Genomic DNA, 20,952 nt, shown 5'->3' on the forward strand with positions numbered 1-20,952 from the left:
ATGACATACCTCTTATCAAGGATACATCCCTTTAGAGATACACAGCTTTGGCTCTGATAGAGAACTGTGTTGGGTATGCTACAATTTTAAATGCAATAATGAAATTTAAAGCATTTCATTGTAATAAGTATTTTATTCCTGTGTTCTTCCCAGAAATAAAGACACTCTATATGTAAGATCTCTATAGCTGGAACAAAGGTCTGTAACTTAACGGCCTTTGGCACTAGAAAAGGAAATCCCACCACAGAACTCCTATGAATGCCAACCTTGTATTTTATTGTAGAAATGATTCTGCTATCACGTCTATCTCTAAAAGTAGACAGGACTCCAGTAAGTTACTGGATTTTTATCATTATTATAATTAATTATCAATTTCCCTGTACTTTTTTTTACTTGCATTTTGAACATATAATGGTTAGTTTGTGTTTCTCCATTTTACACAAGTTAATTTGACAGGCGCCGGGGTCGAATTCAGAGACCTCCTCGAGAACAGTGCACCACTGCCGCGGTCATTTTTTTGCACTGTACCGTCTATGCCGTTCGTTTCCAGGATGTGGTGTGTGGGAGCGTTCCCCCCGGGGCACAGCGTGCGGACCTGGGTAATCAGCGCTCCGGAGCCTGGCGTCTAGCTCTGCGGCGGGACGGGCAGGCTCTGCTCCCCAGACCGCCCCCGGCACGGGCCGGCGGCATCGGCGTCCCGGGGCCCCGCGCTGCCCGTTCGCGGCACCAATGCCCCGGGGTACCTGGGAAAGTGGCGGGAGAGGCCGCGGCCCGCCCCGGGGGTCCCTCGGTCCGGGAGTCCCTCGGTCCGGGGGTCCTCCGTCCGGGGGTCCCTCCGTCCGGGGATCCTCCGTCCGGGGGTCCTCCGTCCGGGGGTCCCTCCGTCCGGGGGTCCCTCCGTCCGGGGGTCCTCCGTCCGGGGGTCCCTCCGTCCGGGGATCCTCCGTCCGGGGGTCCCTCCGTCCGGGGGTCCCTCCGCCGCCTCCCCTTCGCCCGCCTATCGAGACCCTGGAGCCGCGCTCCGGCGGGGCCGCTCCCGACCGTCGGTGCCGATGCCGTGCGCAGCAAGCCGCGCGGAGGGACCGTGAAGCGACGAGCAGCCGCCTCCAGCGGGAGCGGCCCCAGGCGGACCACGCCGGGCGGGGGCTCTACCTGCGCTACGGGCGGGGCGGGGGCCGCGGAGTCTCCGCAGCCACGGCCGCCGCCGCCCTCCCAGGCGGGAGGTGAGGGGACGGAGCGGCCCCGCCAGCCCCGGGCCGTGGAGGCGTGTTGCGGTTGCTGCTGTCGGTACCGCAGAGGGAGCCAGGTACGAGACGCGAGGGCTCCAGGAGCGCCGACCCGGCTTTCGCTCGGGACCCTGCCGGCAGCGGCTCTGCCCACCGCGGCGCGGAGAGGGCGTTCCCGCGGGACAGGAAGCCGGGCGCGCTGCCGGCTGTGTGCGAGCTGGGTAAACCCGCCCGGAGCGGGCTGGAGGTCGGGCAGCGGCACCTGCTCGGGGTCCTGTGACTGGCAGCGCTCGCAGGAGGGGCGCGACAGATTCGGGATTTTATTTTCATTCAAGAAATAGGAGGATGGTGATCGCCTGTAGCATTGTTTTTCAGTAGTGGGGTTAACCGCTTAACGGTAAGTTAAAGGTACCCATTAATTGTCCAAATCGGGTTTTCTGAGTCTCTGTCTGAATTCTTACTAAGGGTGGAGGTTAACTTTAGATTTGAAGCTCCTCCAAAGTTGTGGGTTAATCCGGGCAGGCAACTCAGTCCTCACCCTTCCGCAGGCAGCTCAGTCCTCACCCTTCCTCTTGCAGTGGGGCGGGGATAGAATCAGAAAGGCAAACGTGGGAAATCCTATGGGCTTTCCCTGAGATAAAGACAGTTGAAAAGGTAAAGCAGAGCAGCATGCAAAACAGAATGTGTAATCTATCCATTATGTCCCCTTAGCAGGCATGTTTCTAGCCATTTCCAGGAAATGCAGGCCTTCGGAAATGCAGGACTTCATCAGGTTTAGCAGCGACTTGGGAAGCCATATGCTGTCATGTCGCGTGTTTCCTCCTTTCTCCTTCTTCCCTCAGCTTAGATGGTTGAGCATGGCATCATGTGGTGTGGAATAGGCCTTTGGTTGGTTTGGTTCAGAAGTCCCAGCTGTGTTCCATGCAAACTTCTTGTGCCACCCAGCTCCTGGGACAGGAGCCACAGGAGAAACAGAGATGGCCATGACTCTGCGTAAGTACTGTTCAGTGATAGCTAAGCATCACTGTGCTTGAAGCACCTGCTTTGGTCACAAAATAGAACACCCTGCTAGCTACTAGGAAGAAAATAACTCGGTCCCAACTAAAGTACAGTGTGAAAGAAAAAATTTGAAATAGGTCTTTTAAATGTCGTGCAGTTTTTGTTTTGCCAACTCTGTTTGATTTTCAAAGGACACATAGTTTAAATGTTTACAATAGGAGGAGTTTGGCTTAGGGATGTACAGCAGATTATAAAAGAGAAGTTTCTGAGTGTATACAGGAAGTGTGGGGTTTGTCAGTTCTTATTGCACAAAATAAATACAGCAACTGTATATTGGCAGTTGTATGACAACACTGTGTATTGTTCTGGCATACTGTCTTTGTATTTAGAATAGAAATAGGCACTTTTTTTTTTTTAGAGCAGTATTTTATTAGTGGAAAAATACTGCCTTCAGTTTAATTCTTTAAAAAATATGCTTTGGACTTTGGATCTTACGAAAGAGGGGGGACACCTGATGTGTCAAAGAATCTTCCTGAAAAAAGTAAGCTATCAAAAGATTAACAAAAGGCAATAAAGATAAAGATGGTAAATTATAGTTCATATTTGTTAATAACACAGTGATCTGTGGTTCTGCTTTTGACAAAAATCATAAACTAAAGGATAGAGAATAAATTTTTTCAAAAATGGTAAGTTTTGTAAGGCTGTTTTTCTAGTGGGGGGTTTTTAGTTAGACCCTGGATAAAACAGGTTGTTTATTGTTCTTATACTGCTGAACCTAATACTTCACATTAGCAAGTCAAACTCTGCAGTCACCTCTGGTCACTTGCCCTCTATCCTTACCCTAGATTGGGAGATAAAGTAACAAGATGAGAGTTATGAAAAACTTAATGCAATGTAGACATTGTCAAGATACTGAAATGAGCAGCATAAATAGTTGTCAGCCATCTCCATGCAAACAAAACAAATTACAAAGGAAGGCTACAATGCATAGGGCATGTGAGGGAGATTTATTATTACTCAGGAATGACTATTGAACTAAATTAGCAATTGGGATCAGCTTATAATAAGGACAGTGCTAGTTGTGGAGGGTTTTAAAAAGATCAGAAAATAGAACTGGCCAGCAAAGGTAAAAACAGCATCCAATTTGAAGGTGATAGAAAAAAAATATTCAATTTCAAAATTCTAAAAAGACAAGCTATTGGAAGAACCTGTAATGGGAGATTGATAAATGTGTTGTGAGCGTAGTGGTACAGTGTGGCTAAAGTATGAGTGATTCTTTGGTTTAGGACGGGGAAAAAAAGATTATTTATATATATAAAAGTTTGTAAGTGTATTCTTGATCCCATACAAGGTTTTAGAGTAAATTTTTGCAGGACTGTGACCAAGGAAATAAGGAAAAACACAATTAATTAGAGCAGTGAAATCTTTCACAATCTAGTGAAAGGTATCTCACCTACACCAAGGGGATTGGGACTAGGTATTTTAAAGTCCTTTCCAACCCAGGCCATTTCATGATTCTAACCATGACAAGAGCTCTTTCTTATGACCTTGCTGCAGAAGAAAACATTGTGTAACTGCACTTGCCTGACTGACCAGGCAGATGTATCAATTGTAGGCTGATGACAAGCTCAGATGTATCTGTGCAATATGTTGCATCTCCACAAAATGTAATCCTAGCATACATTAATAAAGAAAATTTCCAACAAAAATCCAACATACAAATGGATAAGGTACAGACATTCTAGCCTCCCATACTAGAGGGTAATGGAAACTGGGCCAACTGCAAGAAACAATTGGTGAAGGAAGACTGTTTCTTATGACTATTTTGTTGAATGAAAAGGTAATGAACATGAAGATGAGAAGGTGATACTACTGCAGTCTGTCAGGATGGTGGGGAGGAAGAAAGCCTGTTGTATTCCTAAGTGGAATACTGCAAAGTATCCATTGATACCATTAGCTAAATTTAGTATTAAAGCAAATCTGCATAATTTCTGTCATGTTTACTTGCATATTAATTGGAATTAAAAAATGCAAAATCGAAATTAGTTGTTACTATAAAAGAAGAGCATTTAAATATGCTGAAAGCATACTTTTAAAATTAAAACTTGCCATTTTACCATTTCTATAGTGAGGAAATATAAATGTAGTGTTCTTAATTACACAGACTTCATGTATTTTATGACTACATATTTGTGCTGTTTCTTTCAGGAGAGCAAAATGAATGAGTTGTGTTGAGGAAACCATGAATTTCACTCATCAAATAACTTCGTACTTTTTTTCTTTAAGATTCAGTGTTCTGATGTGCCTTTGAGCTCTTGATTTTGCTCTTTTTCTTAGTTTCTGGAACTCACTGTTATTTCAGCACTCTTACAGTTCCTAATCAGAATTTGTATTTACATGTTCTAACTAGGCCTTATAGCATGTTATGAAGAAAATGTTTGTCCAAGAAATGCAGATATATATATATATGGTGTATTTTTTCTGGTTCTTTTTAAGTATGGGTGCAAACTGGGTTTATATCAACATGCAAGATTAATTTTCAGAAGAACACTTAAGTAGCCTTAAAAAAATCCCTGAAAAATGTTTGATTATCTTCAACAACTCCATACTCATTTGTAATTTAAATTAAGTTCTTACAACACAACTGTGTACTTTGCTCAAGAGAAGGAAAACTTGTTTTTCTGGTAGGTGTGGCTGCTGCTATGTGAAATAAAATGTACCAGGAAGTATCTTATGTATTGTACCACTTTTTCTCCTCACAGTATTGTTCTGTATTGAACAATTATTGTAATTTACCTTAAAAGTATTCAAGTTTTTATCTGTTTAAAATAAAAAATTGGTAGTTTATTTTAGCAAAATAACTTAGCAAAAAATGAATGGATGACTGAACAGAACCTCACTCTGCTATCTACTTTAAAAGGTACTTTTTCCTTTCCAGTGTTTGCTGTTCAAAATGCAATTGAAAATATAGATCTTTTTCTATTAGTTATTTGTTGCTAGAAAAAGCAGAAGAAAGAACAGGTAATAAATTTATTTTGTTATTTACTGTTGATGTAGTTTGATATTTCTTTAATTAAAAAATATTCTGTAAGATAGGTCAATAATTTAAGTCATAAATAGATAAAACTGAGGGGAAGAATGTTCAATGTGACCTTCTCTGTGTAAGAATGCTAAAATATATAACATCCTTGGAATAAGAATGCTTGGGCGAAACCTCTACTTTAGAATGTATCATAAAAAGACTTAAAAAGTTTGAGTTGATTCAGTCACCAATCTCCAGCTGGAAGTCCTATGGCAATAGCAGACTCTTACTATTTATTTGCTGTTCTGCTCTCAGTTTTAAGGACTTATGGGGATACTATCTCCATTTCAGAGATAGAAGAGTCAGTCCTTTCTGCTGCTTCTTTTCTGCTTTGTGTCTAGTGTGATGTGGTGAGATTTTCGGTGTCCCTATGACTATTCTCATCTGAAAAGCAATTTCTTGGTAGCTAGCAAAGGCTGCTGTAAGTCACATCAGCCTTGGCATATGGGACATTTTCAGGGGTGTGTTGTGACTGTGGTTCTCCCTAGTTCACTTTTTCATGAAATAGCAATTGTGAAAATATGGTACATTATTTTGAGGGCACAGGTATTTATTTTTTGCCTGCTAGAAACATTTTCATCATCTTATGCAATAGCATCAGTTCATTCCATCTTGGCATTTTACTCCACACTTCCTGCTGGCAGTTGGGGAAATTCTCTTCTACAAATGCAGTTTTCTGATATGACGTGAATTTAAGTAATCTGGGACATTTTTTTCCCCAAGAATCTCTGTGATACAAGCAGGCCTTTGAGGAGACTTGCTGTCACTTTTCTGTTTATGGATCATATCTGAATACCTAAAGATGAATTTGTAGAGGAAACTTTTATCTAAGGCTCCACTTGCAGAAATTAGTGCTTGAGAGTGCCATAAACTCCCACTCAGGCATTAACACTTGCTAGCAAAAATGCTGCTGAAGACTTCACTCATCCAGTCTCTCAGAACTGCCTACCTGTTCCTGCAGCAGCAAGAGTTTTAAGCCCTAACCCCCAAATCATGCCAGGAGCTGAGCCAGCATTGATCCAGTGTGAAGAGGCCCAGATCTCTAGTAAGCATTAATATGAGATGACCTTTCCTGCAGCTCCTCTCTCATACAGGGAGGGTTATGTAGGGTAGTGTGGCAAAGTGAGTTTTATACCTGCATAGATTTCATCTGCCTTTGCTGGATTGTATGTATTGACTTTCCTCTGTGTGTATGGTCTCATCTGTGGTGATCTGCAAGTTAGGGAATTCATAAATTAGTGATTATATATGGACCATCGTGTGTAATCTGCAATTAGCATATTTATAATGAAATTGATTAATTCTATATACATTTTATTTATCTTGTCCGTGAGAAGTCTAGTTGAGTTTGTTCTTTTTAAGCATAATTTACATACACACTGTGTTAGGCAGAAAAAAAAAAGAAAAGTTTTGCTTTGCTTTAAGAATTACTGCCTAGTTATTAAATTGGATATTCTAAAATTTGGATTCTTGAAAAAAAATACTCCTTGTATTGCTCTATATAGACCTCTATTACATTCTTCTACAGAACCCTCCATGTAGAGAAACTGCTCCACACATCTGACAAATAGAGGCATTCAGAGTGTCACATATCATACATATATTAAATGCGTGTTCTGTGACTGTTTTTTCATAAAAGCACAGTAGCTGGGTCTCTGAGTAAGTCAGTGCACCATGATAGAGACTTACCCCCATCTTGTTTGTGAAATTCTTTAGCAATGACCATAGGTCAATATTCTCATACTGCCTTTTCTTTTCTGCAGATAAGGCTGCATCAAGTTCAAGGACAAAGAAATTCGCATGGACATTTAGATACATACAAAATGTTGTGTGCTGGGAAAAAATCTTACTTTGCTGCTGCTGTGTGCATTATGACTGTAACTTTAATGCTTGCGGTTTCTTATCTGAGATTACAGAGACTTTCTCATCAGCCAAAAGTAATTCAAGAAAGTAGAAGATGTAGAGGGAAAGTTGCCCTTAGCACAATAACAGCATTGGAAGGTAACAAAACTTTTATTATATCCCCATACTTTGATGACAGAGAAAACAAAGTCACTCGTCTGATTGGGATTGTTCACCATAAAGATGTAAAACAACTGTACTGCTGGTTCTGCTGTCAGGCCAATGGAAAGATATATGTATCAAAAGCAGAAATAGATGTTCACTCAGATAGATTTGGATTCCCTTATGGTGCAGCAGATATAATCTGTTTGGAACCTAAAAATTGTGATCCAACACATGTATTAATTCATCAGTCTCCATATGGAAACATTGACCAGCTGCCGAGGTTTGAAATTAAAAATCGCAAGCCTGAGACCTATTCTGTTGACTTCACCGTGTGCATTTCTGCCATGTTTGGAAACTACAACAATGTCTTGCAGTTTATACAGAGTATGGAAATGTATAAGATTCTTGGCGTACAGAAAGTGGTGATCTATAAGAACAACTGCAGCCATCTGATGGAGAAAGTCTTGAAATTTTATATAGAAGAAGGAACTGTTGAGGTAATTCCCTGGCCAATAGACTCACACCTCAGGGTTTCTTCTAAATGGCGCTTCATGGAAGATGGGACACACATTGGCTACTATGGACAAATCACAGCTCTAAATGACTGTATATACCGCAACATGGAAAGGACCAAGTTTGTGGTCCTTAATGATGCTGATGAAATAATTCTTCCCCTTAAACACCCAGACTGGAAAACAATGATGAACAGTCTTCAGGAGCAAAACCCAGGGACTAGTGTTTTTCTTTTTGAGAACCATATCTTCCCAGAAACTGTATCTTCTCCCATGTTCAACATTTCATCTTGGAATACTGTGCCAGGTGTTAACATATTGCAGCATGTGTACAGAGAGCCTGACAGGAAACATGTAATCAATCCCAGGAAAATGATAGTTGATCCACGAAAGGTGATTCAGACTTCAGTCCATTCTGTCCTACGTGCTTATGGGAAGAGCGTGAATGTTCCCATGGATGTTGCCCTCATTTATCACTGTCGGGAGGCTCTTCAAGGAAACCTTCCCAGAGAATCTCTCATCAGGGATACAACACTGTGGAGATATAACTCATCATTAATCATGAATGTTAACAAGGTTCTATCTCAAACCATGCTGCAAACTCAAAATTGAAACCTTGGTTATAAGGAGTGAAAGTGGAGGGCTACCTGTATTGTGGGAAGACAGAAGATATCATTTAAAGATCACATTACATTGATTTCCACATGAAGTTTACATTTTTCTGCAATTATTTAGGGAATCTATAGCAAAGCCATGAATCATGTAATGATACCAAGGGTCAATGCAGATTGCAGTATCTGTTCTGGGAAATGTACAATTTGTTTTCAGGTAATAATAAAAATCAGTATTTTTCAATTGATTCAAATAATGCAAAACAGTTTTCAACCTATGTTCAAAATCTACAAATACAATCATTAGTATTAAAGGTAGCAATGCTTAATTCTCGCAGTTTGTATGTCACAGGGTACTGAATTTGTATACATCAATTTGAGTAAAAGGTAGACAAATAATTGAGTACAATCTTCCTTTTAGTTGTAAAAAAATTACCCCGTTATGTTCTTGGAAATAATATATGTTAAAGATGTGATGGATTGTAACGCTAAGCACAGTGGAGTTTTGCTGATAAAAAATGTCTTGTTCAGCTGGGTTTTGGAGACATGTAAGTTTGAGAAGAGTGATTACACCTGTTTTGAATTACTGAAGTGGCAAGTGCCCAGTTGTGTTGAAAAACTTTAATAGAGGCAAAGGATAGAGATTCATCTTAATGGAAGATACTTTGCTGAACCAAAAAGAACCTATTTCAAGGAGGAAAAAATAGATGGCCAAACAACTTTTATGAAATATAAATATTTAATATTTTTTTAGTTTTGTTATTTAATATTTTGTTAGGTTTTTTTTTTTTCTGGCACCTTGAAGCCTCGTAGGAAAATGTTTTCTGAAACTTAAGACACAAGTTGGATTTTAGTCCTTTATGTGATGGGTAAGTTGAATTATGTTGCTTCCTTGGTAGGTGTAATGGTACAGAAGCTGCATTTTTTCCAGCCTCTATATGGAAATAGTGGTAAGTAGTGACTTTTGCTGAAGGGCCAGATGGAAACCAAAGGAAACAAAAAACCATTTGCTCACTTCTGTTTCACAGTTTCAGTTCCACAATTTCAGTTTCTGTTTGATAAGCCCCCAGAACTACATGCATGGCATATGTTGTGGCAATATATTAGAACCTTCCTACTGAAGGCACACCTGAAAGCAGCGATAGCCTGACTGGTGTCTGGCAGAGACAAGTGTGCGTGAGAGCAAGTGTGCTTTTTAAAATTTCTACATTAGTGTCAGACTTTCATTCCTTTATCTACTTAGTAGTGGCACATACCTGTGCCCTTAAAGAGCTCTGTCATTAGTTGATTAGTATCATTACCAATGTCCAAAGGGAACTTTTCCTTCACAGTGACTCCAGCATCTCCCAGTCTGTATCAACAAACTGGCAGCTATATTAGGATACGAGATGCCTGCTGCTGTTAGTCATAACACTCTTTTGTGGCAACAGGTCCATTTAGAATTTCGGACTCATCGTTTGGAAGGGGCATCTGAAAGTCCAACTCCCTGCTTACAGCATGGTGTGCTCAGGGCTTTGTCTAGGAAGGCTGGGAAATCTGACTCTTAAGGTAAACTCACTGTGGAGAATTTCTCTTGTCACAGGAACCATTGACCATTGTCTTGCTGCAAGATGCTGAAATGAGTCTGATGCTGGTTTTTTTTATAGCTTATACCTGGAGACAGTAGCAGTGCCTCCCCATCCCATGCCCACCACCTTCCCTTTTGCCACCATTCTTTCTGGATGGCTCAGCTTGGGTCTGTTTCGCAGCCATCTTGTGCTCCACCTCTCTATGGACTCTGTATGATCAAGGTCACTAGTAAAAGTAGTTAACTGAGTTTTCCCAATTTGCTGATTTGGAAACAAGGACATTTCTGGCATGCCTCTATTTAATCTTTCAAAGTTAATGCAGTGCTGTACAGGTGGTTCTTTCAGAAGTGCACATCATAATGATACTGTTATGTTACTCCCACATCAAGAATGCTGAGAACTGGGTTTCAAGACAAGTTATTGAAGTTATTGAAAACATTCTTTTTCACTGAAGCTTTTTTTACTTAGGAGTGAGACAACAAAATCTCACTTTTGTGAGCTCATCATTTATGCCCCACACAGTGCAGTTTGAATTGAGGGTTGTGAATTTGGCTTCCAGTTGATAAGATCCTTGAGTATAGATAACATTTTTCAAAGGAAATTGATGTGAGTAAAGGTGGAAAAACTGAATGCTTAAGAGTCTGGCCTTGTACTTAAGAGACTGCTCCTCTGTGACTTTAAGAAACTCCTACAGCATCACTCAAATACTGATTCTTGCATATGAAAACTCTCTTTCATTGGTGTAATTCATACCACATACATTTGGGAATCTTGGCCTTCATGATTAAGTATGAAATCAGGTCTCCTTGAATAGCGGGAAGAAAAAAATCACTAGTAATGCTAGACAGTTTTGTCTTTTCAAGAGCATGAGCCAATTTTCATGAAAACGCAGGTTTTCAAGTTGTGTAAAAACAAATGACATTAAGGCAGGAAGGAGGGAGGGAGGAAGGAAGGAAGACAGGAAGGAGGGTCAACCTAAAGCATTTCTAAAGCATGTGATGTCGATACAGCTTTTAAGTACATGTCAAATAGCACAAAAATAGGTGGACAAGTATTTGTTAAAGGATTCGTTTGATTCTTCTGTTTCAAAGGCTAAGTATTTAAAGCTATCATACGGAAAAACATTTTGAAGAGAAAGATCTGAAGAGAGAGAAGGTTTGCTGTTTTCTCATTTTTGTTAAGCAGCCATGCACTGCAACAAATATTTGCTGTTAGACAAAAGCCTATGGTTCTAAAAAAGCAGCTTCACCTTCTGTTTCAACAACCAAAAAAAGGTCAGTCAGGTCAAGCACAACTTGATTTCAGACTTGGTAGCAGATTTGAATGGTTTAAACATTACAAGCTATACTTCAGAGCCCAAATAGGTATATTTAAACATGTATATAGACAAAAATTTGTGGTGAATACTGTTAGCATGCTGCATTGCATTCTTTCCAAAACAACCCATTCCCAAATGCCCAAATAAAAGTAAATGATTGTGCATTGCATGGTGATACCATTGGATGTGCAACTTTGGTTCATGCAAAGTCTCGTTTTATGAACACACTGCTGATAGGCCATAAATTCCATAAATTCCTGAAGATTCAGTATGTGAGAGCTTTCAGCCATGTTCTTTCCATAACACCAAATGGATACTATGATCTGGCATACTGGTAGCAAAAACCAACCCCGTATCATTTTGGCCATTTAGTCCATTTAACCAAGACATTTCACCGGCCAAGAAGCTTGAGCCTCTCTTTGACTTTCTATATTCTGGTAAAGGCCAGCGGCTTATCAATTTTTCTGTCCTCAAGTCCATTATGTACAGGTATCTGTTGTCAAACAGTAGAGCAAATATCTCTCCAAAGCCCAGCAACGACACATTTGAGAAGTCTGGAGGTTTGATAACCCTAGAAGATAAGAAAACAGTGTTAGAATCTCCCTTACAATGTTGTCGTGAGCTTGAATTACTAAACCAAATCCTGTGTGTCTACAGAAAATGTGTCTAATCATTCTGAAGTAATTTAGAAAGAAATGGATGCAAATCTTTCAAGTTAAGCAGCTGAACACTTAGCTATAGTCAGGCCTGTGGTTTCACTTCTGATGTTATGCATTCAAGACAGACCCATCTGAACATAAATGAAGGCTAAGGTTTGAAAGGGATGATTCTGCAGAGCACAAGAAAAAAAAGCCATTTCCACATACAAACAAAAGAACAAATGTACTTGTGTTTTACAGTAAATTTCCATATGGATTTCTTGCCTCAATATCTTTACACTAAGGTAGAAGCTGTTATTATTCTTTTGATCAGCCCTCTAAACGGCAGAAGTAAAACATAGACGTGCCTTCTTGTGATAAGCAGGTTAGTCCAAGACTGGTCCTTAGAATGCTGTTTTACTGATGTTTTATGTTAAATTAAGCACGAGGAGAAATAAAAGTATTTTTATTTCCCCAACACCTTTATGACGTCTTCCCTTAATAAATAAAACTTGGAACAGAAACTGAAGAGTTCAGTCTTCCACAACTGCCTGCATGTTTGATCACAGCATTACATAAAGCAGAAAACTGAGGCAGAAAAATGGGTGGGGATGAAAATATGCTCTCAGCAGTAAGAGACCATCTTTCTGTTTGGAAAGATGGGAGAGTAAACTAAGAGGTGAAATTACTCAGTTATTCTTACTGATAAGAAGCACTTCTGGAGATCTTTCAAATATCCACAGTTATTCAGGCTATTTGAATTAAGGAGTCTGCTAGCAGTTCTAAAATGCATTTTTTTCTTTAATATGTTACTTTCTTTGATGCCACCATTTCCAACTCATACAGCCTGATTCTTTATGTGGAAATGGAATGCCAACATGTTCGGTCCCTTAATTGCAGTCTGATAGATTTCACTGTCATTCCACAACATTAGAAAGAGTGACAGATGAGTAGTGCTTTAAGGAAAAAGAATCTCTTTAAAAATTTCTTGTCCCATCAAGACCCCCAGAAATTCCTGCTTGGCTGTCTGTATAGCAGTATCCATGGTAACATTAGCTCTGTGTCACTACATTTTCACATTCACAGCTACAGCACTGTAGTCTGGTTTAAGTCTTTACTGAAAAACTTCAGCTTACAGAATGAAAATATGGAAGAGAACTAGCATGTGGCCAGAAACCAAAATGGCAATGGAACTATTCATATTATCAGATGACAAAATTAGAATTAAACCTTGATATGTGTAAAGCAAGATGTTTGCAGGATTTTATTCAAGATTATTTTGGTCTACATCTAAGGTAAGTTATTAAAACTGGTAAGCTACTTCTTATTTATTGAAGACTGAATCCTAAACTGAACAGTTTACCTGAGAATATCATAGCTGGCAAAGTCCCACTGGTACAATCCTAGTGCTGAACTGCACACTATGTATTTACCATCAAAGTGCAACCTGGGCTGTAGGGAGATGCTGCGGTCTTCAGAAACAGACAGCGTTCTTAAGCATTTGCAGTTTATTTCCCTTCCAATAGGCCAAATCTACAATTAAAACACAGTTTAAGACCATAAAAAATTCACATTATAACCCATAAAAATTCACATTATAAACTGTTACGTAAATAGAGCATGCCTCACAGTCTCTTTTTAAGCATCAGGTAAATGTGCACATGAGTTTTTTTCAGAAATGTTTATCTTTTTCATGGAGGAACATCAATTCTTCAAGTGACTTGTCTTACAATATTGATGCAGCACAAGTTGTTTCTAGCCTAAAAAAATCCCAGTGAAAATGGGTACTTTAAAGAAAAGAAAAATCAACCATCCAATTGGGACAGAAATTGAACAGTGTTTCAGTTATGAAGCACTTCTGTAGCCATAAACGTAGAGCACTCTCCAATCCCAAAGTCCCCAACTGTAACAGCAATTGTATTTACCTGCCTCACTGTCATGACCTAGAAGCACTGATTATTTACATTACCACTGTTGTAGAGCTATCATTTAAAACTAAATGCTAAGGCGAGCATTGAAAAATTAGCTTCCAAAGAGTTTCATGTTCTGCACATAGCCTCTAAAGTGGGAAATGTGGGGAAAAACTAAATCCTTCTATTGTTTGTAAACTTCAGCAAATTACTCAAGCTTTTTGTTTCCCCATGTACCAAAATAATGTATGTATGATATATGGTACATACCTTGATTTCATACTTATCTGCACTTAGGAGAATATAATCCCCAGGACTATGCATAAGAGATTTGACTTTGCATTTCTGCAAAACGACCTGTAATTGAAGGACAGTAATGATGTATGTTGATGCTGTCAAATAAAGAAATTTTCATTTGCATTTTTCATTTCACTGACCACTTGCATAGTGTACCCATGAATAAAGGCAGTACAAATACTTTTTAGCAACTAAAGGAAAACTACAGTTTACACTCCTCTTGTTCCTACTAGTGACAATTTACAGTTCTAATAAGCAAACATACATACTTCACCTGTACACTCACACCCTTCATCTTTCAAGTTCTGAAATGTATTAGCCCAGCTGCTTTGGAATTGAAATGTCTTCAATGGTGTGAAAGGTTTAATTACAGCTTATATTTTTTTCTGTTGGAATGTTATTTTGTAGTATTTCTAGATGTTCTTCAGATTCTAAACCTACCTGCAGAATTAGGATTAGGATATAAAAATTTGGAACATGTTACAAACTTCGTGCAAATAAGTGTGTGAGATTAATTATAAATCAATATTCTCACCTTAGTGACCCATTCTGTGTGTCCAGTAAGGGTATTCAGGCACGTTCCTGTTGATAAGGCCCACACTTTCACAGTGAAGTCTGCAGAGCCACTGACCAGAATATCAAGTTCATCATTGTAATCCACACTAAAAACTTCAAGCAAAGAAGGAACTAAACAAGAAATACCAATCTCTACACATGCATTTTCTGTGAGGCACTAACACATCTAGATTAATTTAGCAGCTTCTGAATTCATATGCTACTATATCTTTAATTGTTCTTAAACTGTATAAATGAATTTTTGCTCTGGATGACTATGTTTACATTGTGAAATTACTGGGGTTTTTTTCCCAAATTAAGAGCATTTATATCAGTGGTTCCTTTATGGCTGGATTGTGGCAAAGTGTAACTTAAGCTAGTTCCTATTTCCAGAGTTTTAGTAAGAATTCCACAGGATTAATATATTTTATAAATACAAGGGAAAAAAAACTACAGCTAAGCTGAGGATATTTCTGAGTACACGACAGAGAATTTAATTATGAGGGCAATGCAAGTATGTTTTCCCAGGTCCTATTTTGCTCTTTGCTTTAAGCTCCTGTCCAATGTGGGAATAGAAAGAATGGCCATGGCTACGTATGTTCTGCTACCTAAGATGGGCACCTCTTTGAAACTACTAAATAACCATGGCATTTACTGTTACTTCCATGCAATTGCAAAATGCTACATGGCTAAGCTTTGGCATATTCAAGGATAAGTGTGTATCTGTTCTGGTCACTTTCCCTGTCCAGGGGAACTAAGGGGACTCAGGTGACAGAGAACAGAGGCTGAACAAACTGAAAAAGCTAGTATGCAAAAAAGCTAACTTAAAGTTTATTTTGATGATGTATGTTACTTCACTGGTGAAATTACAATTTTAAAACTTCAACATACCTGCACCAGTATGTCCTCTGAAATGCTGTGTCTTTGCCCCAGAGCTCCATTCCCAACAGGCTACTGTGTTATCGAAAGATCCTGTTACAAGCTTTTGTTCATCAAACTTCACTGCAGCACAAGTGTGTGTCTGGATACCATATATGCACTGACCTGTGCTTACATCCCACAGTTTTGCAGACAAGTCATCTGATCCTAGAATATAAAACAACAGGATAAATGTGAGATTGGTAGATTCTGGCACTACCTCTGACTGATAGATGCATGGAAGTTTCACGTGACACATCACTCAGGTTTGCAGAGCCACTGACTATACTGCAAGCTTTAGTTTCTTTCAGGAAGGAAAGTGTTCCATTAAACCTTGAAATATAGATGACTACCAGGCCTCATATCCTGCCACTTTCTTTTCTCTACCTGAAGCTCCTCTTTTTTCAACTGCTAGCTTTGTAGAGCAAAATAAAACCCTGGGCTCTTTACATCTGCTTCTCCTGGGGGTTTCAGTACAAAAGTTGTCAGAAAGTTTTGACAATACTGTTTTCTGTGTATAACATTCACTGCTGAGTAGGTAAGTGAAAGACTGGCTAGAATCTAGTTGTTGGCTTCTAGTAAGCATCCTAATGTACCAACAAATGACCAACTGAAGTCGTATTCCCAACTTGGTGTATAACATTGTCATTCTAAGTGATTGGAAAATCCTTGGACTATGCTCTGACAGCGATTCATTGTAACTCTGTTATTATTCTTTCATACTAAAGCTTCATATACATTCTGTCTATCTTAAGGTCAAACTGAAATATTGAAGTCTCTACTCTTCAGGGATGAAGCTGAAAGTATGTGCAAGTCATGCTAGTAGCAAGGTTAAATCTAGTTTTACAGTACTTCATAAAGCACTTATGTTAAGAACTGAAAGTGCTTACAGCCTCATTTCAAAGAAGATATGGCTTTTTCTTCCACACTTTTGGAGACTAAAGTTCTCTCACAGCCCAAAGTCCTTTTAATTGAAAGCTATTGTCTAAGAGGATAGCTAATGTATCTGTACTTCTCAAATAGGCTTACAGTAACAGCATGATCAAAATCATAGAACAATCTGGATTGGAAGGGCCCTTAAAAATAATTTAGTTCCAACCACCACGCCAACGGCAGGGACAATGGTGTCTGCTGGTACTAGTACTTTATCCAACAAAAACATCGGTCTCCTTGTGTTCTTAGTAAAGTGACTAATGAGTTTATTAGTACACCAAGTGTTTCAAAAATTTAAAAAATAAGTAATTTTGAATCATCTGTATTCACACAATGAAAATAATGTGTCTAGTAAAAGAAAAGCAAATTGTCATTAATCTTGTGAGGGGGAAGAGAAAACAAAGAATTTTAAGACTCCCAAGTTGTCTGTCCTTCCTACCTGTACACAGAAGTCCATCTCTATAGTAAAGTGCATATACTCTGGCACTGTGTCCAATTAAAGAGGATGTCTCAAAGGCTTCATGGTCCTTCAGTTGCTTCATCCTTAAAATAGCTTTTAGGTAAACCTTCTTCCAATGTAGAGGATCCTGAACAGAGTCATCTATCTGCCAACCCAAATTCTTACACGCAGTCTGCCACACCTCTGTACAGGCACTTATAACCTTGTTCCACTGCTTAGAGACGAGGCAACATGTGAGTAAGGTCTGTGGATCAAGCCATTTTAACAGATAAAAACTAAGTTCCAATGGAAGAAGTTTGAGGAAGTCCCTCTTGAGCAGAATCTCTAGATTATTGGAGAGGTGCCTGAGCTGGACTGCTCCACTCAAGCTAATCAGGTGATCCAGAGTTTCATTTTTCTGCAAGTCCGTCAGAGAAAGAAATGCAATAGAAATGTTATCAAGCCATGCTTCAAAGTCCTTTTTCTCCATAAGGCTATGGAAAAATTTACCTGTGATACATCAAAATACTGTATTAGTTCCGTTCACAAAATAAGGTATGAATCACATCTTTACTATTGGTACATAAGTATTCCAAATGGCATGTTAACACATATATTGAAGTGACCAAATGCATTCTAAAATATTCTTTAGGTTAGGACTAAGCATTTGCATGCACCCTGAACTATCATTTGCCCCACAGCAGACTTACAAGTAAATTGTATGTAGCTAGCAAATGTTACCATTCATTATGAATGTTAACATATTTCTTATTTTAGATTAACACTTTCATATTCTGAGTCCAATCAGAAAGGGGTTAGTTTAAGTTTTACACCTATTACAGCAAATAAACAGTCTTAGAGTTTACTCATGGATTATTCTGATAAAAGGAAAAAAACAAAACACATAAGCAGCATAAGCTAGTTACTAACATATTTACTCATACCTTCATCCTCAACTATTTTAAATACAAAGCAGGTAACTAGTTAGTATTTTAAAAAGTAGACAGAGATGTCTGACAAACTGGTCGAAGAATACGTTAGTCTTTCTATTCTTTCTATTTGGCCCATGTAAAGACCTAAGCTTGTGCTGGTCTAGCGTACGTTTTGACATGCCTGCACCACTTTGACCCAGATGCATTTAAAAAATCCTGTTGTTGTTTTGGTTTTTTTTCTATTTTCTCAGTTTATTTCCACTGAGACTTAACTGTGAAATTGAATACCACCCCCTGAACACACTTATACTATCGTCTGACATCTCAAGTTCCTTCAGTGACCTGGGACCATTGATTAAGAAGATAAGTATCAGGTAAACAGTTTAAAAATGACATAAATTTATTTTCTCTGGAGGGTCTAATTCATTAGGTAAGTGTCTGAATTTCACAGCACTCCCAAACTGAAAGGACTGAGGTATCTGAGTGGGACTCAATAGCATGTTTATTTATTTACAGACATTTTGCCATTGAGAATGAGATCTTATAGAGTACAATTCTTAACTGGCATAGGAGTACAGAAAAGTACCGTGATCACGATAAAAGGCTGCACATGGCATGCAATTGTTGGTAAAACACACAAGAAGGTTATGGATGTCAAATGCACAGAAGCAGCTGATCCTATTAAATCACAAGTTCATTACAGTAACTTTTACTGCAGACACCACTTACCAGCTTTCCTCAGCACATACAGCAGTGAATACAGTTGCTGTTGAAATAGGCATGTGTTCTCTTTAAGCCATGTAAAATTTTCTAATAGGCCGGCTACGAATAAAAACTCTGTGAGCCCCAAGGCGTTTGTTGTAGTCAATACTGAAGCTATTAGTGAAATTAAGAGCTGTTGTGAGGCCGGTGCTCGAGCCTCTTTGCCAGGTGTTACGCAGCCAGCCCCATCCGCTCCCCCCGCCCGCTCCCAATACACCTCCACACGCAAAAAGCACAGCGGGGACCGCAGAGCAGCGCCGCTGCCGCCGACAGCTCCGCGCCCCTCACCTCAGGTAGCAGCCCGGGGCGGGGTGTCCGTCGGCGGGCAGTCGCCACGGCTGGCGCGGACTCCCGGAGCCCAGCACGGCCGGGTGCTTCCCTGCGGCCATCGCTCCACGGCAAGACCAGCTCTCAGCACTTCCGCAGCCCGCACCACAATCTGCAGGTTCCCACGACAGAGGGGTCAGCCTCAGGAGGAGACCAGGGCCTCACGACCGCCCGGCGCTGAAGGGAGAGGAGGGCTGGGCCAAGCCCGCGCTGGGCGAACCTCGGCACGGGGCGAAAGCGCTCCACGACCCGACTCCCTCACGATCCGGCGGCTTCCGGCGCATCCCTACGTCATCGTCCCGCGCCGCCGCGCCCGGCCTCCCCGCCCGGCGGCTCCCGCTGTGCGCGCCGCTCGGGCCGCTCCCGCTGTGCGCGCCGCTCGGGCCGCTCCCGCTGTGCGCGCCGCTCGGGCCGCTCCCGCTGTCCGCGCCGCTCGGGCCGCTCCCGCTGTGCGCGCCGCCCGGCGGCTCCCGCTGTGCGCGCCGCTCGGGCCGCTCCCGCTGTGCGCGCCGCTCGGGCCGCTCCCGCTGTCCGCGCCGCTCGGGCCGCTCCCGCTGTGCGCGCCGCCCGGCGGCTCCCGCTGTGCGCGCCGCTCGGGCCGCTCCCGCTGTGCGCGCCGCCCGGCGGCTCCCGCTGTGCGCGCCGCTCGGGCCGCTCCCGCTGTGCGCGCCGCCCGGCGGCTCCCGCTGTGCGCGCCGCCCGGCGGCTCCCGCTGTGCGCGCCGCTCGGGCCGCTCCCGCTGTGCGCGCCGCTCGGGCCGCTCCCGCTGTGCGCGCCGCTCGGGCCGCTCCCGCTGTGCGCGCCGCTCGGGCCGCTCCCGCTGTGCGCGCCGCTCGGGCCGCTCCCGCTGTGCGCGCCGCTCGGGCCGCTCCCGCTGTGCGCGACGGGCGCGCCGGCGCTGCCCCACGGGCGAGACGTGGCTGCTGGGGAATGTCGCTGCCTGCTGGGTTCCGCCGCTTCCGACTCCTACCCGAGGGTTTGCAAGTTCTGTTTGTTAAGAATATTCCTGTAATTATTATGATGAAAATGTACTAGTGTTTATCATACTGACTTAAAATTGCGTACAGTGTTGGTGGAACCATGCACAAATATAACTGAAAACTGCATCCCCCTTACTTGATTAATTTGGACATAATTTACTTTTTCTAATTGCAGGTTTTGCCTTTGCCTGGGTCCAGCTCCATGGTTGCCGATATCTGAAATCCTCCTAATTAAAGCGAAAGGCATATCAAGTGCTGCTGGTGTGTTAAGGAACTGGGTTATGGCATTCTTAGGAACACAAAGAATTTCGGCGTTTTATAGTAAGTATCGTTAATTACTCTTATTTCTTCAGTTCCTGTGTTCTTTTAACCTGTTGTACTGACTGTAATGGCCCTGTGAAAATATTAATTGTATTGGGCCAGTATCTTTTTTTAATAAGATGTAAAATAAAATTTAATTTTATAAATGAATAAAATTTCCTTGCTTAACTTTACCTTTTCCTTATGGTGTATGTTACAGTGAAGAAGTTCACAACGCAGTCTGGGTAATGTTAGTTTCAGACTGCAGTACTTGATGTGGCTGTTATTTCTGTTAATTCTGACCACAGAATTAAGTCTTAATCCCAAATGGAGACGAATTCTCCACTTTCATGGATTTAAGGGTTTTTTCCTATTGTTGTCAAGGTGGCTAGGAATGCATTTAAATCACAAAAGGGGTTGTAGCTCTTAAGAGAATGTCTTGGATACTTCAGGAAAGATTATTAGTTTTTCAAAAGGAATTGCAAGGTCTTGGACACAGTAAGAATACACATTTACCCAGAAAGGGAGAAAAACTATTTTGTATTGTTAGTCTACAGAGTAAATATCCTCAACTAGGTCTCCAAAAGTCTAAAGATGCCTGGAAACATAAACCAAAGCTAGGTTATGGCTTGTGTCAA

At 41.1% G+C, this 20,952-nt stretch overlaps 3 protein-coding genes across 10 annotated transcripts in view; 2 read left to right on the forward strand and 1 right to left on the reverse strand.

Annotated features, from left to right (window-relative positions):
• Window positions 1-1,181: 1,181 nt before the first annotated feature.
• LOC110477693 (uncharacterized) lies at window positions 1,182-12,485 on the forward strand. Of its 6 annotated transcripts, none has more exons than XM_085556442.1 (3): window positions 1,423-2,219; window positions 4,434-5,145; window positions 7,071-12,485. In XM_085556442.1, exon 3 carries the CDS (start codon window positions 7,131-7,133, stop codon window positions 8,436-8,438), a length of 1,308 nt encoding a protein of 435 aa, XP_085412568.1. In that variant the 5' UTR covers window positions 1,423-2,219; window positions 4,434-5,145; window positions 7,071-7,130; the 3' UTR covers window positions 8,439-12,485. The 6 variants fall into 6 exon arrangements, with proteins under 6 accessions (XP_085412570.1, XP_085412568.1, XP_085412567.1 ...); XM_085556441.1 differs by lacking the exon at window positions 4,434-5,145 and adding an exon at window positions 5,164-5,246; XM_021543754.4 differs by lacking the exon at window positions 4,434-5,145 and having other exon boundaries at window positions 1,423-1,623; window positions 2,069-2,219.
• FBXW2 (F-box and WD repeat domain containing 2) lies at window positions 11,354-19,314 on the reverse strand. 3 transcript variants are annotated; one of them, XM_085556439.1, is made up of 8 exons: window positions 19,255-19,314; window positions 18,996-19,146; window positions 17,014-17,523; window positions 15,615-15,809; window positions 14,704-14,837; window positions 14,142-14,228; window positions 13,325-13,494; window positions 11,354-11,894 (listed from the first exon to the last, which is right to left on the reverse strand). In XM_085556439.1, exons 3-8 carry the CDS (start codon window positions 17,501-17,503, stop codon window positions 11,606-11,608), a joined length of 1,365 nt encoding a protein of 454 aa, XP_085412565.1. In that variant the 5' UTR covers window positions 17,504-17,523; window positions 18,996-19,146; window positions 19,255-19,314; the 3' UTR covers window positions 11,354-11,605. The 3 variants fall into 3 exon arrangements, with proteins under 3 accessions (XP_085412565.1, XP_085412566.1, XP_021399431.1); XM_085556440.1 differs by adding an exon at window positions 18,675-18,711 and having other exon boundaries at window positions 18,996-19,314; XM_021543756.4 differs by having other exon boundaries at window positions 18,996-19,314.
• Window positions 18,719-20,952, forward strand: part of LOC110477696 (uncharacterized) — a gene marked incomplete at its 5' end in the record, with an annotated part of 211,793 nt that continues 209,559 nt past the window's right edge. Inside the window, 2 exons of the mRNA XM_085556459.1 lie at window positions 18,719-20,018; window positions 20,190-20,335. Of these exons, the coding sequence (XP_085412585.1) occupies window positions 18,719-20,018; window positions 20,190-20,245 (1,356 nt within the window). The remainder of the gene's footprint in view (window positions 20,019-20,189; window positions 20,336-20,952) is intronic.

Source organism: Lonchura striata, chromosome 17, assembly GCF_050655825.1.
Source record: "Lonchura striata isolate lonStrDom1 chromosome 17, ASM5065582v1, whole genome shotgun sequence".
NCBI classification, from domain to species: domain Eukaryota; kingdom Metazoa; phylum Chordata; class Aves; order Passeriformes; family Estrildidae; genus Lonchura; species Lonchura striata.

Excerpts from the sequence above, each read along its gene's own strand:
- FBXW2 (XM_085556439.1), bottom strand. The coding sequence starts at position 17,503 with ATGGAGAAAAAGGACTTTGAAGCATGGCTTGATAACATTTCTATTGCA. Across the intron at positions 15,810-17,013 it reads AGATGGACTTCTGTGTACAG|GATCAGATGACTTGTCTGCA; the intron begins GTAGGAAGGACA and ends TTTATATTCTAG. Across the intron at positions 14,229-14,703 it reads ACACAGAATGGGTCACTAAG|GTCGTTTTGCAGAAATGCAA; the intron begins GTGAGAATATTG and ends CTTCAATTACAG.
- LOC110477693 (XM_085556444.1), top strand. The coding sequence starts at position 7,131 with ATGTTGTGTGCTGGGAAAAAATCTTACTTTGCTGCTGCTGTGTGCATT.